Consider the following 16915-nt stretch of genomic DNA (forward strand, 5'->3'; position numbering starts at 1 on the left):
ATATGTGCCCTTGTTCACGGGTCCTGTGAAATACGGATTTCTACCACAGTGTTTCTGCAATTAAAGCACTTAAATAAGTAATATGAAAACAAAAGCATACATATATATAAATATATATCACCAGAGAGAGTTCCGTTTTGCTGGGGGCCACCGGTCCTGCAGGGCGGGCTCTGAACCAGGAACGGAGATCCTGGGAAACTGCGGGTAGAACCACGAACAAAAAAGAGCCCCACAGTGACTGACGATACAGCTGACCTTTATTCGTCATTTCATGTACAACATCGCGCTCTTTACACCTAACGCGTTTCGACGTCACTGACGTCTTGTTCACAGGTGAGCGTAATTGAATTAAAACCAAGTGGTGTTTGCCTGCCAATAACTTCAGGTCCCAGCATGCACCAACAATGTTAAGGGAACGTGCAAGTTGATTCTTATTCCTGCTTGATAGCGTTATTTTCAAACATTTTGCCTTGTTATCCCAGGTTCGTGCTTCTGTTGGTTTGCTGCTTAGTGCTGGTTGTTGCCATGTTTGTAAATCGATGCCGTTTCTGCACTGTTCCAAAGAGAGGAGCACCCTCTCTCATCACCCTTTCTCCGTCGTCCTTGCCATATAACTGCGGAGCGTCCATTTGAGCTGGCAAGTGGCGAGGAGCGGTCCATGCCCCCTCCATAAACATCACCAGAGAGAGTTCCGTTTTGCTGGGGGCCACCGGTCCTGCAGGGCGGGCTCTGAACCAGTGAAATACGGGGTTTATACCACCGTGTTCCTGCAATTAAAGCACTTAAACATTTAATATGAAACCATATATCTATTAATTATTGCCATTGTTGAATGCATGGCCAGGCCTTAGAAATATGTGCCCTTGTTCACGGGTCCTGTGAAATACGGATTTCTACCACAGTGTTTCTGCAATTAAAGCACTTAAATAAGTAATATGAAAACAAAAGCATACATATATATAAATATATATATATATATATTATATATATATCATATATATATCAAAAGTCCTGAAGCCTCGGAACCTCCGTTGCCACAAACCGATACAGACCTCAAAACGTGCTCCAAGCAGGAAAGTTTCAGTGCAGAATCCTTATTAGCAGTGTTGCCAGCATGACGCGTTTCGGCTGCGGCGCTGATGGTATATATATATATATATATATATATATATATATATATATATATATATATATATATATGCCCTTTATTGACTGTGTAGGTGGGCTATGACAAGTTATAAGGCACATTTTTTTTCTTTTTTTTTTTTCTTAAGTGTTATATAGCGCAAACTTGACCGGAAGGTATCAGAGCGCTTTATATAAGCACCAGATGCGTTACACAAGGACACATTTATTTTTGTTAGGCACAGGGAGATTAAGTAATTTGCCCAGAATCAGAGGAGGTTCAGCGTTCAGCAGCATATGTTTCCAAATATTGCACCCGTGTCTAGGCACGATAATTGGAAACATATGCTGCTGCTGCATGTAACAGACACCAATAGGCAATGGGCGGAGCAATGCGCCCGCCTTTGTCCAATTGTGTGCTGTCTTTGTAAAAAAGACGCACACAAAAGCCAATAGCGTGGCCCAAAAGGAAAAGCACATGCTAATGCGTGTGCGATTCCTAAACCCCCTACAAGAGGTCTCTCGCTGCGCAAGACCTAAAAAGTAGGACATTTTTTTCATGAATCAAAAAAGTATGGGCATGTCGAGCCGCCCGATCCCACCCACTTCAACACCTGTATACATAGCCTGTAGCAGAAGTTCATTCATGCAGTTTGAGAGTATGCAAAGTTATTTTTTAAAGTACATGAATGAACATCACCTTCAGGTTGTGGCTTAACCAGGAAACAACAGCAGTGAAAGTAGGCAGTATGTCCACAGTCACATTGTGATGATGTGGCTAGAGCACCTGAAGTTACAGTGGTCACTAACATCCACCTTCCCAATGAAGGGCGGCTTGTGGTGTAGATAGGTATATGAATAATCAGAGGCTGCTAATTTAGAGCATCCGAGCTGCACAGAGCTGCTTTCGTATGTCATAACGCGCTCTGGAGAGGTGCTTGAATGGTCATTATTATGGGTGGGTGGAACTCGTAGATTTCCACTCTGGAAATTTCGAAGAATTACATGAAAACTCTGTGCGAATTCCAAGGAGTACCACGAACAGGCGGAAATAGGCACGTTGAGCTGCTTTCGCTGTGATTTAGCGCCAGGAGCTCGTTCAGCAATGAAAAATCAGCGCCACCGGCACGCCAGAGTACGCTGTTTCTTGAGTTGATTTCACTGCTGCCCGTGTAGATTTTCTACTCAAGCAGCAGCTTTCTGACCGTGGATAGTTGCAACCACCCTCGTTGGAGAAATCTCGCTGGGTGCCCTCCTTGCGACTGAAAATTGTGGTAAGGGATGCCAAATCTCGCTCGCCAACTTACTGTTGGTGAACCGTGTGTGAGAAAAAACTCCATCACGCAGCGGTTGGTGGACTTTGGCTGGAACTCCACTTTAGAAGCGTAATGCGAAATGGCCAAAATTTCACCAGCGTAGCGGAATTTATCACCCACCTCTAGTCATTACACAGCCACACATGAGCTCGCATTTACAGAAGAACAGACCCTCGCATAGAGTAATAACCATTTCCCATAGTTGCTTAACATTTAATACTGGCAGGGATTCATGCAGCAAGTGTTTTGCCTGCCTCCCTAGGACACAGGCAATCAACGATGTGTGGTAGGGTCCTTTTATTGAACATGTTATCATATGAGAAGGAATAAGTATGGAACGTGGAAGGGGTAGTGGGAGGTCACACTTAGGAGGAAATGGGCGGTCAATGTCTGCATGAAGGGCATCCTCATTATGGTAAGATCTGTCACAAGGAGAAGGGAAACCATGGTGATGTTAGCAGAGTCTGACTGTAGTCCGATTGTGCGTTCACTCCCATGTGTCTCCTGACAAACAGATTATCTAGTGTCTAGCTCAGTGGTTCCCAAACTTTTTTGACCCGTGGCTCACCTGACCCACTGGCCGTCGGCTGTGGCTCCCCACTGCGGCACTTTTCCTTGACGGGTGGAGAGATGCAAGCCCGGCCCAGGATCACCTCCATCCCTCTCCCTGAAACCAGCTGGGATGAAGCTGATGAAGGTATCACAACCATACAGCGTCCCTCCCGCCCACAGCCCCCACAGTGCCAGCAGTGTGCACATCCATGGATGCAGGCTCCAGGCCCTTCCCTCCAGTTCCCACTGGACACTGTGTGCTAGCAGCGCACCCAGAGCATCTCGCAGATGAGGCATCCACCCTTGGCCTCACTGCAGAACATCTGCAGGGCACGTGGAGCAGCAGACACCCTGGGCCCACTCTTGCTTCCCCACCAAAGCTCATTCATCAAGCAGCAGCACCCACTCTTTATTCCAGTGCAGAGGGACCCCACCCCTTGTCCAGCACTCTGTCTCCCCTCAAAGCCCATCAGTCCATCCAGCGACGGAGGTGCACACTCCATTCCTCACACAGTGCCGGCAGCACTCCCTCAATGCAGCAGCAGAGGGGGCCCACCCTGTGCCCGCTGTCCCTCTCTACCCCAACTCCTCAGCATTCCAGCTCTGCGCTGGAGGTGAAGGAGCGCACCCCGGGCCTCCCATGTCTCTTCGCCAGCACCACAACCCCGAGCAAAGGTGCACAACTCTGACACATTCAGCCCCTTCCACCAGCCACCCCTCCAGTGTGTCGGCATTCAGAATCTACTGCCCCCCAGTGTGCAAGCTCCATGCCTCGGAGTGGAAGTCCATTTCCCTCCACCCCTGGCCCCTCAGCATGTCAGTTCCATGCCTCGAGGTGGAGGCACGCACCATTGCGCCTGCTGTCCCCCTCTCCACCCCCCCCGTGCACCTGTCCCGGAGTGGAGGGGTCCACCCCCGGGTCGTCGCTGGCCCGAGGACAGACGGAGCCAGTCTCTCAGCACCAGCACTTGCCCCCTGAGACACAGCCGTGAGAGACCCGTAAAAGAGGTCCCACCAACCCGCTGTCGCCTCCTCTCCCTTGCAGGAGACTGCAAGAGCCCGAGGTGAACAATAGGAATCTGTGTCCAGCAGCCAAACCTGGAAAACAGAATCCAAGGGAGTCCAGTGGCACCAAAAACACACAATCACAAATGCCAATGCGCAAAACATTCATGAAGAAGGTGAGGCGAGCGTTGTCCAGGCCCGCTGTGAGACAGGTCTGGGCCTACGACGTGGATGAACACCAGCACTTATCTGTCTTTGTTCTTGCCACCTCCCTGCTTTCCCTTACTCTGAATTGGTCTTATTCGAGAGGCAGTGATACTCAGAGTGATATGGACTGTGTGACAAGTTCACTATTGTATACTGTGGATGACGTTCTTTTTTTAGGTCGGGTTTGCTCTCAAACACACCTATTGCTACCAATATACATACAGTGGGCTTTGGGTCCACCATTTTCGACCTTTGCCTGTTCGACAACCAGCTTCCTTCGGCCATTGGCTACAACACTTTGTCAATCAAGGCTTCGCTAAGCCGGTGGAGTATTCATCTCTCACCTAATGGTATTTGCTGTTTCGGTGTATCTTTCTGCCTCTACTTCAGTGTTTGCATTGCACAGCACAAGAGACAGTTTTACAACTACAGGCCTCTCTGTTGATTCCTGCTGGCTCCCACTCAAGTGCCTCGCTCTAATGTGCTGCATGTGTTAGCACATTAAACCCAGACCTGTTGGATTTGCCAGTGCTTGTTTACACTTCATTTTACTGCGCGTTTTTAAGTTTGTTTGCAGCCAACGATATTAGTGTTTCTGTTGTGAATTAAATACATGGAATCCAGAGGCTTGACCTAAATCACACGTCTCACTTGTGTTTTTCATGTCTGAGATCTGTTTAAACAGCTTAGTAAGATGCACCATCTAAACTGGAGAGCTATGGAGTAGGCTACATGAAGTTATATTACAAAATGTAATCAACTCACGCTGACTACATTCTTGTATATTAATGCAAACTGGCCCAGAGGGCGGGGAATTACTACATTATGATATCTGTTAATCAAAGCACTCGCACATCTGCCGTAAAGGCCAGAAGCCCAATTGTACAACAGATATTTCTTCATTACAACTAATAGGAGACGCCTATATCCAGATAAGCCGTGAGTACAAAAAGATTGCTCATGCAAATATTTTTATGAAAAACATAACTTTTCAATTCCACTTGTTCAGAAAACAGCTCGACGAGTGTTTTTGAGAGCTGGGAAATGACAGAATGAAAATCCCACCAAACCTCGGCAAAATGCTTAAAGATAAAGAAAACACTACTTATTATTATAAAGAATGACAGATACAAGATCTAAATTAAATGGAAACCCTTTTGGTGAGGCAAGCGTTGTCCACGCCTGCTGTTGGATAGGTCTGGGCCTGTGACGTGGACGAACACCAGCGCTTATCTGTCTCCAGACCTCCCCAAGTGTCGCATCGACCGCGTGAAAACAATGGCGTGTGTATTCCAAACTAGGAACAGTAACCTAATCTAGTGCCGCAGGGGAAAGCCGCCTAGCAGCCCGTTAATATCAAACAACTGGTGCATGAGTACTGACCACAGAAATACGGTCAGACGCAGCGGTTCCCAAACTGGTGCACATCTATACGCGGCGCCCCAAACAAGTTTGATGGCTCACCGGGATGCCACGGCGGACAATTGGGAACCACTGGTCTAGCTGACCGTGGACTAGATACACTCCCAACACTTGAACCTGCGCTTCTGATTTAAAGGTAGTTTCAAATTGCTCTTCCTCCTTCCTCTGACTCTGTGCTCTGCATCCTTGACTGAACTCTTTTCTCAGGGCTGTCACCAAATCTCACAGACCTTCTCACAACTGGAGCTCAGTAAATGTGCAAAAACTTCAAAACATGCACTTTTTATATATTCAGTGTGCCTCCTGCTTCAAGAGGTATGGGTTCGAAGGCGGTTTTTCTTTCCCTGCTAGGCCCTAAATCTCTTCTGCTGACATATTCATATGGGGGTGAGATAAGGTCTGAGTGTACTGTGAGGGCAAATGTTCAGACCTGGAGTGAGTATGCCGAGTACACAAGTAGATTGTATAGGGGAATGTGGCCAATTGTGGGGACTGGGTACCTCCACGTGCTGTGTACATAAGCAAATTCTTTACCTCTTGCTTATGGTGCTTTCTTTAGTTGACAACTTCTGTTAAATGAGGGTCTCGACCCAACCTGTGTAGCACCTGATCTTATATTAATTGCGCACTAATTGTCTGAGAAGAACTGTGGTTGCTAGGGCTGCGGGATTTAGGCAAGACTAAGTGACTCTAAAGAAGCGAGTTCTATATATGGGGTATTCACATTTTACCGAAAGCCAGATGGAAAAGATGCTATGGCTCAGTTTTGATGATCACTTTGAGGAGCTCAAAACATTAAAATGTCTACAGAAGCACTACATCCTCACTGTCAAGCTCTTCCTTCACTCAATTTTGTAATTCTACGCCAAAGTTCTGTTTCTTGTTGGCTTGTATGAAGATTTAATGGAGCAGGAAACTAGTTCTTACCTAAAGACCACTTCCAACTCCACTCCATATCATACTAACTGAGAGAAAATAAGTTGTGGAATATCAATAGTTGGGGGTAAAAAAGTGAGCCTTTTTTAGCTCTCACCTACACAGCGTAAGCGCTGTGCTGCAATACCTATTATTTACAATTCAGTGGGCTTACAACCTGCCCACAGCATTCCATTCGTTTTTTTCTTTTTCACTTTCCTTTGCAATCTTTTGCTCGGCTTCCTTAGGTTCCTTACCTTCCTTGTGTTAACTACTTCCTGTTGCGTAGACCAGTACAAATGCTCTTTCTCCTCATTGTTCTTCCTCGTCTTTTTGCAAGGGTTTCCGTATTATTCCTGGATATACAATGTGCTTTCCTACTTTTGACACAGGCATACAGCTTCTTATTTATGTTGTTATCACTCTATCTGTTGTCTCTATTGTCATTTTTGTTACTTACACCCACAACTGTGCTAATCTGCTCTACTCCACACCACTCACTCTAAGCCTTTCCACTCCACTCCACACAATGCCGCTCCACTCTATGCCACTCCACTCTATGCCACTCCACTGTGCACTACTCCACTCTACGCCACCCCACACCACTACACTTAAGACCAAACTACTAAACGCCACAAGAACCCACTCTGTGCCAATCTACTTTTCTATACGCCACTCCATTCCACTCTATGCCACTCTGCTTCACGCTACCCTACTCCACGCCAGTCTACTCCACATAACTCAACTGTACGTTACTCGACTGCACACAATGCAACTCAACAGCAGTCTATGCCACTCCACTGTATGCCACTCTACTCTACTCCACATCATGCCACTTCATTCCACCCTACGCCCATCTACTCTACCCCACTCTAAGCTACGCCTCTTTACTCCACGCCACTACTATGCCACTCCATTCTGCCAATCCACTCCATGGCACTCTGTCACTCCACTGTACGCCAGTCCACACCACTCACTCTAAGCCAAGCCACTCCACTCTATGTCACTTAATTCCATCCTACGCCCATCTACTCCACCCAACTATATATGGCACTCTAAGCTGCGCCTCTTTATTGTACTCTATGCCACTCCTATGCCATGCCACTACTATGCCACTCCACACTCTTTTCCACTCTACTCCACTCTAAGCTGCCCTACTCTATCTCGCTCTAATGTACTCCACTCCACATAATACCACTCTTCTCTACGCCACTCTTCTCTACGCCACTCTTCTCTACGCCACTCATCTCTACGCCACTCTTTTCTAAGCCATTTTTTTCTACGCCACTCTTTTCTCCGACACTCTACACCCCTCACTCTATGCCACTTCGATCCAGTTTATGCCTCTGTACTCTACGCCACACCGCTCTACATCACCGTACTCCATCCCACTCAGATGCCACTCCTCTCTACTCATATGCCACTCCACTCCTCTCTACTCAACTCCTCTCCACTCCACCTACTCCATGACACTCTACTCAATGCTACTCTGCTCCACAACATTCTACTCTGTCACTCCACTCTATGCCACTGTACGCCACATCATTCCACTCTGTCACTTTACTCCACACCACCCCACCACACACCATACCATTCTACTCTATGCCACTCCACTCTATGCCACTTTCTTACTCTACATGCCAAACTCCTCCATGCCACTCTGTGCCACCCCACTCTATGCTGCTCTACCCCACTCCACACAATGGCATTCCATTCCTTTCTACTCTATACCAACCTAATCTATACCACTCTACTCTGCACCAGCCTACGTCACTTCACACAATGCTACTCTATGCCACTTTACTGTATGCCACTCCACTCGACACAATGCCACTCTGTGGCTCTCCACTTCCTCCATTCTTTGCCACTGCATTCCAGTCTATGCCACTCTACTATGTGCTACTTTACTACACCATTTCACCCAATGCCACTCTGCTCAACATCACTCTACTCCTCCCTACTCTGCCACTGTACTCTAGGCCACACTACTCTGTTACTCTACTCGACAGCACTCCACTCAACACCACTCTACACATGCCACTGTACTCCCCTCCTTTCCACTCTCTGCCACTCTACGCCTCTGTACTCTACGCCACTCTATTCCATGCTGCTCTGTTCCATGCCGCTCTGTTCCATGCCGCTCTGTTCCATGCCGCTCTGTTCCATGCCGCTCTGTTCCATGCCGCTCTGTTCCATGCCGCTCTGCTCCATGCCGCTCTGTTCCATGGTGCTCTGTTCCATAGTGCTCTGTTCCATAGTGCTCTGTTCCATAGTGCTCTGTTTCATGGTGCTCTGTTCCATGCTGCTCTGTTCCATGGTGCTCTGTTCCATGGTGCTCTGTTCCATGCTGCCCTGTTCCATGCTGCCCTGTTCCATGCTGCCCTGTTCCAGGCAAGCCAAGCCACTCTCCCCGTGGTGCTGGATCTACTTAACTCCTCCATCTCCTCCTGTACAGTACCCACTGGATGGAAGAGAGCTATGGTTCGGGCACTGTTAAAAAAAACCAATCTCAACCCAGAAGACCACTCCAGTTACCGCCCAATCTCACTACTCCCCTGGGTAAGTAAGGTTCTGGAGAAGTACATAAATATCCAGCTAGTACAATTCCTTGAAAACAACTTGCTTCTGGACCCAACCCAGACAGGATTCAGACCCAAGCATGGTACTGAAACCGCCTTGCTTGCGGTCACCGAAGAGACACGAAAGATACTAGATCAGGGAGGATCAGTGGCAATGATTCTCCTTGATCTAAGTGCGGCCTTTGACACGGTCAGCTATGCCACCTTGCTGAACCGTCTATGCAACATCGGTGTCACAGGCGATGCTCTAAGGTGGTTTGATTCATTCCTGAACAACAGATCTTTCCAGATATTTGACGGGGACACAGTATCAGCCAGAAAATCCCTGAACTGCGGGGTGCCGCAGGGCTCCTCATTGAGCCCTGCGCTGTTCAATGTATATATGAAACCACTGGCTGGGGTCGTCGAACCATACGGTATCAAAATCATATCGTATGCTGACGATACCCAGCTAGTGGTATCACTGGCTCAAGAGGGTACCAGACATACTTCAGAAGGCTTGATGAAATGCCTAGAGGATGTCAAGGAGTGGATGACATGCTCCTCCTTAAAACTTAATGGAGACAAAACTGAGCTCATGCTCCTGGGCTCAGTATCACCAGTGTCTTTCATCTCCCTATGGCCTCCGTGCCCTGGTACCCCTCCTACCCCCAAGGAAAGCGTAAAAAGCCTAGGAGTATGGCTTGACAAAAGTCTCTCCTTCTCCACTCAGGCCACCAAACTATCCGCCACGTGTTTTGGCCTACTTAGAACATTGAGGAATGTTCTACCCCTCCTACCAATGTATGTGTGTAAATGTATTTGAGCTTATATAGCGCAATGGAAGCCAAACAAGTGGCAGTACAGGGCCTGATCCAGTCCCGGCTAGACTCGAACAACGCCCTGTACGTTGGAGCCCCCGAGATGACCCTGCGAAAGCTACAGGTGGTACAGAACTGTGCAGCCCGCACCCTGCTACAGATTCCACGGACTCAGTCAGCTAGACCCGCACTGAACAGCCTACACTGGCTTCCAGTGAGGCAGAGAGTGGCATTCAAGGCATTATGTATTGCCACCGGGCCTTCTGGAAGACAGGTCCAGCTATCAATGACAACCTAGTCACTCAATACCACCCAAAGAGAAACCTTCGATCTACGGAGGCCTTCCTGGCCGTGATACCCAGAGTAAGGAGAGCCAGGACCGGAGGAAGGATGTTCTCCTTAAACACCTCTAAGATGTGGAACTCACTTCCCCTACAACTCCGGACTAATTTGAACCTACTCTCTTTCCGCAAACAATTGAAAACCTACCTGTTTGCAAGGTCCACCGAATTCTAATCCTCTCAGTAACTCCTAGTTCTGTCTTCATGCTTCAGCGCTTGGACGCCCATGGGCAGCAACCGCGCTATACAAATAACAATACAATACAATGCTGCTCTGTTCCATGCTGCTCTGTTCCATGCTGCTCTGTTCCAAGCTGCTCTGTTCCATGCTGCTCTGTTCCATGCCGCTCTTTTCCATACCGCTCTAGTCTAAGCCACTCTAGTTTATGCTCCTCTACTCTACTCCACACAATGGCACTGTAAGTCACTTCACTCTTCCCTACGCCACTCTACTCCATGCCACTCCATTCTATGCCACTTCTCTACTTCACTCCACTCTACTCTACACCACTCGATGCCTCTACACCCCACTCAACACTACACTATGGTGCTCCACTTTATACCACTCCACTCTATGCTGCGCCGCTCTACTCTACGCCACTCTACTCTAGGCCGCTCCAATCTACGCCACTCCATTTTATGCTGTGCCACTCTACTCTACGCCACTCTACTCTACGCCACTCTACTCTACGCCGCTCTACTCTACGCCGCTCTACTCTACGCCGCTCTACTCTACGCCGCTCTACTGTATGCCACTCTACTCCACTCTACTCTACGCCGCTCTACTCTACGCCGATCCAATCTATGCCACTCCATACAATCGTACTCCATTCTATGCTGCTCTACTCTATTCCTCTACTCTGTGCCATTCTTCTCTATGCCACTCTACTCTCCGCCCCTCTAATCTATTTCACTCTACTCCATGCTAATGTATACTACTGCATGCCACTCCACTATACACACTCTCCTCTATGCCTTGCCACTACCATTTAGCCATGCTGAACTGCAGCCACACTGCTTTCCACCATTGCTAAAAGACATTGGGAAAGCCAATAGCTCTCACATACGTGAGTTATTGGCTTTGCCAATGCTTATTGTTAAGACAGTGGCCCATAGTGTTAAGAGTACGAGAATCCCCATATTTCACTGCTGCTTGTTTGTGCGCCCTTCCTTTCTCATTCCCCAGTCTCTCCCCATGTCCTACAGAGAGATCGTCAGATTTCTCTATCCCTCTTTCTTCCTTCATGGTCACCATTGTTAAATATATTCTCATCACAATTTCATGTTCTTGTTGTAGTTCCATACGGAGGATCACCGCATATTGATTTTGATGCAAGTTTCAATTATGATTTTCACAGAATACTCCTGAAGAAGGGTTTATAAAGACCCGAAATGCAGTGGGATTGAAGAAAAATTGGGTTCAAAGTAAAATGGTCATCTTTGAAGTTTGGAACTCATTGATATTTTATTTAGTGGAATGGCCGTTATAGAATAAAGCTGAAAAGCTAGACAAATGTTTGTTAGTCAAAAAAGGCGAATACAAGGTTATTGAACAAATAACCAAATTTACATTATGTTGGAATTTAAATGTATATGTGTAAAACTTTGTTTAGGAATGGTTAAATGTGTATGAGACCAGCAGGTCATTGGCTGTGCATTACGCAAGCTTGGGGGGATCCCCAACCCTCCAGAGGGCTCTCATGTGTGTCATGGTCAAGGAGCCAGCATCCAGCCCCCTGGTGTGTTTACCCTAGATATGTGTACTGTGAGGCGTCCACCCAGGCCGAGAGCAGGGAGCCGCAGAGCCCAGCGCTCTAGAGACAGGACACTTCCCATGTAAGTGGAAAGATAAAGAGTCGCAGAAAGTTTGCTTGATTTTGTATTTCCGACTACAGACCGGACTCGGGAAACTTGGCATTGACAGAAATAATTCACCCACGCAAAATACCCCTCATAGTGATCATGAACTGCATCCACACCCACCCAAAGGGACACAGTTTTCTAAGCCTTTGCTTGTCCCCTACTCACCTCTTGTCTGTATCTTCTCAGTGGAGTTGCTAATACAATGCGTATGCCAACCTTAGACTTTTTATCTAACTAAGCAGGAGGTATTAGAAGTAAGAGGGGTCAGAAAACAGTTTGTTGATTTTGGTTCAAAGAAATGGATTTGTAGACCTTTTTACAGCGACAAGCGTTTTCAGCATTCCAGGCCAGTTTCTATTGCAAGACTTTATATTTTGGCCACAATGGAAGAGCAATGTTTGCTTTTTTTAAACTGCAGCTGATGGTGGTTCCTATTAGCAGAATGGTTGTTCATGATTGGAGCCACCAGATGAAAGGCAAAGTTAATGTTGGGAACTGCTGATTATAGATCCGATCCACTCAGAAAAGAATTGTCATACCGCAGTAATCGAATGCTTTTAATCACATGACATCAAAGGTCATACATAAGACCCACACACCTCACAAGGTGACATGAACTGATAGCAAAGAAAGGAGATGGAGTGTGCCTGTCACATTACACATTAGTGCAGGCTTATGCAGCATACGCGTGTGTTATGGCAGTCATTATCTGCATTGTGTTATATGTGAGCAGCGACACGGTTAGTGATCTCCTGACACATGTGACACTGCTCACAGTTTTTTTTATGTATGAGCTTAACTTTGTTGGCTATGGGGCTGTAAGTCAAGACACATGTAAGCAGTTTGTTATTGGTTTATTTTGGGGCACCTGGAGCATTTACCGTGTTTGACTATACTAAGCTCTTTTCACAGCAGCTGTCTTTTACACATTTTTATAGCCTCTATCGATATGCTTATCAAGATATTCGCGTTCTTGAAGAATTCATCCCTACTGGTACAATTCCTCCTTATGTGCAATAATTGGGAGACCACTAGAAGTCACACAGTCAGTCCAAGGTTCATGCTTTCAGGCAGGATAGCAAGCAGTGCGGCTCTGACACAGAACCTCTACAGTGCTGCTGAATGTCTGACTGAAGTAATTAATGCCCTTCTCGTCATTGAAATCTGTCTGTGTGTTTCTGACACCTTGCTGATCAATCCCCATGTCCATAGAGACGTCTGATTGCGTTTCTCTGCTTTTCAGCCTTGCCTCACCCTCCTCTTCACCACCTGATGCCTCATGGTGCCGATCCTGCCTGCCTGGCAAGTTGAAACATGCCCTGGCTGCTGCCTAGAGACAGAAGATGGCAGAGCTCGAGGATGCTCGGGGGGCAGGCAGTTCGGTGGCAGCGCCTGCCAGCCCCCAGCTAGCAGGCAACAGACTCAACCTGGACGTCTATCCGGATGGGTGCCACCAGTTCCTGCAGCTCCTGCTGCGGTGTCCAGAGGAGATGCAGCAGGTGGAATTTCTGAGGCTGAGCTGCAACGAAGAGCTGATCCAATCCGCAGTGGCATCCGCTGCTCACCTAACCGCGCTTACCTCCCTCGTCCTTAAAGGTAAGGTATCAGTATGTGGGTTCCAGAGCACTGCTTAAGTCTGGGGTACACGCGGGTAGATGGTGTCCACCCACTATTTTCACAGGGTGGACTTTGTTCAGTCCCTTAATATAAGTGCATACACTGTAAGAACATCAGATGTGTTTGTCCCAGTATTTTCACAAATAACTATTTAAATAGCACTTTTTTTTACACCACTACTCATCCCAATGCGGGGTGTCAGAGCACTTTACGTAACATACACATTATTCATTGACCATAAGTAATGTAAGTGTGTAAATCAATGTATACAGCTGGTTACATAAGATAGTGAGGGTTACAAGGCATAGGAGTCTCATGTCCTTCATAGCTCCCTGGGCGATAGTAGAAGGATTACAATTTATTAACTGCAAGTAATAAAAGGATTGCTGTGTAGAAAGCAGTAACCCACTTACCCATCTACATAAAATTAAAATGTGTCCTCTGCATGTTACACAATGTGCTTTGCAGGAGACACATTAACCTTCTGTACTACTTTGATTCAAATCTGGGGTTTCACGAAATACATATCTCTCCAGCAAAAGCTTTAACCTCCAGAGTTATTTTAACACGATTAATATTTCCTGAGATTTACTGGGCACGCAAAGATCTCTGTAGCAGGTGTCTTAACCCCATAAAATATTTTAAAATGCAGTCGTGGCTACCAATTAAGCAGAACAGATCTGCTACCATGCTTCTCCTTGTTGCAAATTTCTTTGTGGCAGGGCTTTAAAAAAAATGTATTTGTTCTGGCCCAGATTGCACGTTGGCATTGTGCCACTTTTTTGACGCAACCTGACGCAAAATCTAATTTGTTCAATGTCATAGTGCCCTTAAATGTACTCTTGATATACCTGATAAACATGTGTGAGTTCGTTATATCTAATGTCACTTCTCGCCTTGTGTGATGTTACACAGCGTAACGTCCTGCACTTTGTTGGTACGCGCCATGATGTCACTTGCATACTGCCTAACTTGGTTAGACCCCCTACTTTGTTTAGGACTTGTGCCCTGTGCCAGAGGGTGGCAAGGAAGGAACATCAAGCTAAGAGTGTGTTGGGGGTTAATGCCTTGTGATATCCAGCCGAAGTGCTTCGCCTTTATGTGACTTCATGTGGAAATTGCTCCCATCCCAGCCAAGGGAGGCGTGGGTCTCCTGTTGATGTAAATGATGATACTCACCAACAACGAGGAGCATGTCCGTCTCTTCAGAAGAGTGTGCGAGTCCAGGCCGTTGCTCTGCGCGTTCCCTTTCTTCGGACAATGTGACCGTATGAACAATCCCCAAATGAGGCCTACGTTGCACTTTTTTTGGAACTCGGGAAACTACGATGGGTTCCTCGAAAGGAAGCCTGCGTTGTTTGTCGTGAGGACCAATGGCGCGATGCAGGTGCACCACCGAGAATGGTTCGTTACAGCGGGTGCACCGCTCCGAGTGAATAGAACCGTCAGCCATCACTGTGAAGCACTCTTCCAGCCTTGATGCGGCTCATAGCGCGCCTATGCCTGAGGGCAGACGTTCCCCTGAGGGAGCGCGTGCGCCTGCTTCACAGGCTGAGCGCTGCTCCTCGCCAGCTTTCGAAAGCGTGTTCTTGGCTGCTGCCATCTCTGTCACCTGAAGCCTGTGGCTTCTTCTCCGAGCACGGCCCCTGCAGTGCCTGGATCCACGGCGGAGCCCGCCAGCGCTAGCATCCGGCCATCTTTTGCTGTATGTCGATTTTGCTTCAGTGCATTTGACTTTATCCCATTTCGTTTTCACTCGACACAACCTTCCTTTTGCTACACAACCCCTTACCGCCTCATAATTCGTCAAACACCTGCTGATGGTACACCTGCCGATGGTTCACGGGTGCCCTGATTCAATCACTCCTTAGTCTTGTGGGCATTAACCGTTACTGTATTTAAATCATAGTTATTATTCAACTCTATTCGGTATTAATTTAATGAAGGTCAGATTTTATAATTGACGTAGAAAATAAGAATCAATGACTTGATCCAGCCAAAAGTTTTATATCTCGTTCAGAAGGTAGTGCACAGCCTTAAGCTGTAGGCGCTCAGCCCGCTGTCTTGTTCAAGCTGGGTGTAAAGCGAGCCTGCAAAGGAAAGGAAGGACGTGTCTAAAGCACAGAAGTGCGTGGATGTTGCAGATTTCCTAGTCCCGCTTACACACCTGCTGTTTGTCTGCTACGAACTCCTTTCTGAATTGACGCCGAGCTTCAGATGTCCTCAGTCACTCGTGCTTTCCTTTGGCTTTCTTCTCCGATAATGGAACGCAACTGCCCAGCTCAGAGTATAAAGTAGTACGTGCGTCTGTGTACCTGCTGCAAATACGTGTGTGCAACCTGCCTGTCAGGTGTTTGAATCCTTGGGCAAATGTATCATTCTATTCTTGTGAGGAAGATAAAAAACGAGCAGCAACTTGGGTAATTATAGTAGTACATGCTATTTAAAGAGCGAGATGAAGCGGCACAATGTGGTATCCATTGCGACATATTCTGAGAAATATTCAAATTATTTTCTGAATACTCCATTACATGTTGTATTTTTTTTTAAATTCTCTTTATTGCATTAATAATTAATACAGCCATGTGTTTATTTCTCAGTTACAATACCGTACTTAATACATTGTATATCCGACTGTACAAGTATCATCCATCTTATCTTTCAAATTTCTTTTTGTATTACTCCCACTTATTCGTAACCCCCCCCCCCCACCCCCACCCACCCATTCACTCTTAGCACTTTTCAGATCGCACACCTCCGTACCCTCATGGCAAAGTCAAACATATCTATACATCTGCGTATTGTATTCTTCCCGTTAACATCTCTCCCCTCTGCTCGTGTGTGCTCTCCCTTTAAGTCGTATTTCGTACTTTGTCATGCTGCCCCACCGTTCCCTCCGACTAACACATTGTTGACATCGTAATGAAAACATGCAGTTTCTTGTGTGCAGACCAGCATCCTACATCATTATTCTAGAAGCGAATCAGCACAAGCCTCAAATTCTGCTAGCATTGCATCCCATTCCATCGAGATGTGCGTTTTCCTTAGGCCTCTGCGTTCTTCCCTTCGCAGTTCCATCCCTTCCGCTCTGCCCCATCGCATCACCTCGCTGTGCCAGCCTTCCACATCCGGAGGTCTGGGCGATTTCCATCGTATTGTTATTAACCTTTTCC

General features: G+C 47.0%; 1 protein-coding gene across 4 annotated transcripts in view; it reads left to right on the forward strand.

The window, feature by feature from the left end:
* Positions 1–16915, forward strand: part of PIDD1 (p53-induced death domain protein 1) — a 202771-nt gene that overhangs the window by 35366 nt on the left and 150490 nt on the right. For all 4 annotated transcript variants that reach the window (XR_015308514.1, XR_015308515.1, XM_086957757.1 and 1 more), the window contains exon 3: positions 13369–13721. Coding sequence is in view for 2 of the 4 variants with exons in the window: in XM_086957757.1 (XP_086813883.1) it covers positions 13469–13721 (253 nt within the window). In the remaining 2 variants the exon portion in view is untranslated. The remainder of the gene's footprint in view (positions 1–13368; positions 13722–16915) is intronic.

The sequence above is a fragment of the Lissotriton vulgaris genome, chromosome 2_1 (genome assembly GCF_964263255.1).
Source record: "Lissotriton vulgaris chromosome 2_1, aLisVul1.2, whole genome shotgun sequence".
NCBI classification, from domain to species: domain Eukaryota; kingdom Metazoa; phylum Chordata; class Amphibia; order Caudata; family Salamandridae; genus Lissotriton; species Lissotriton vulgaris.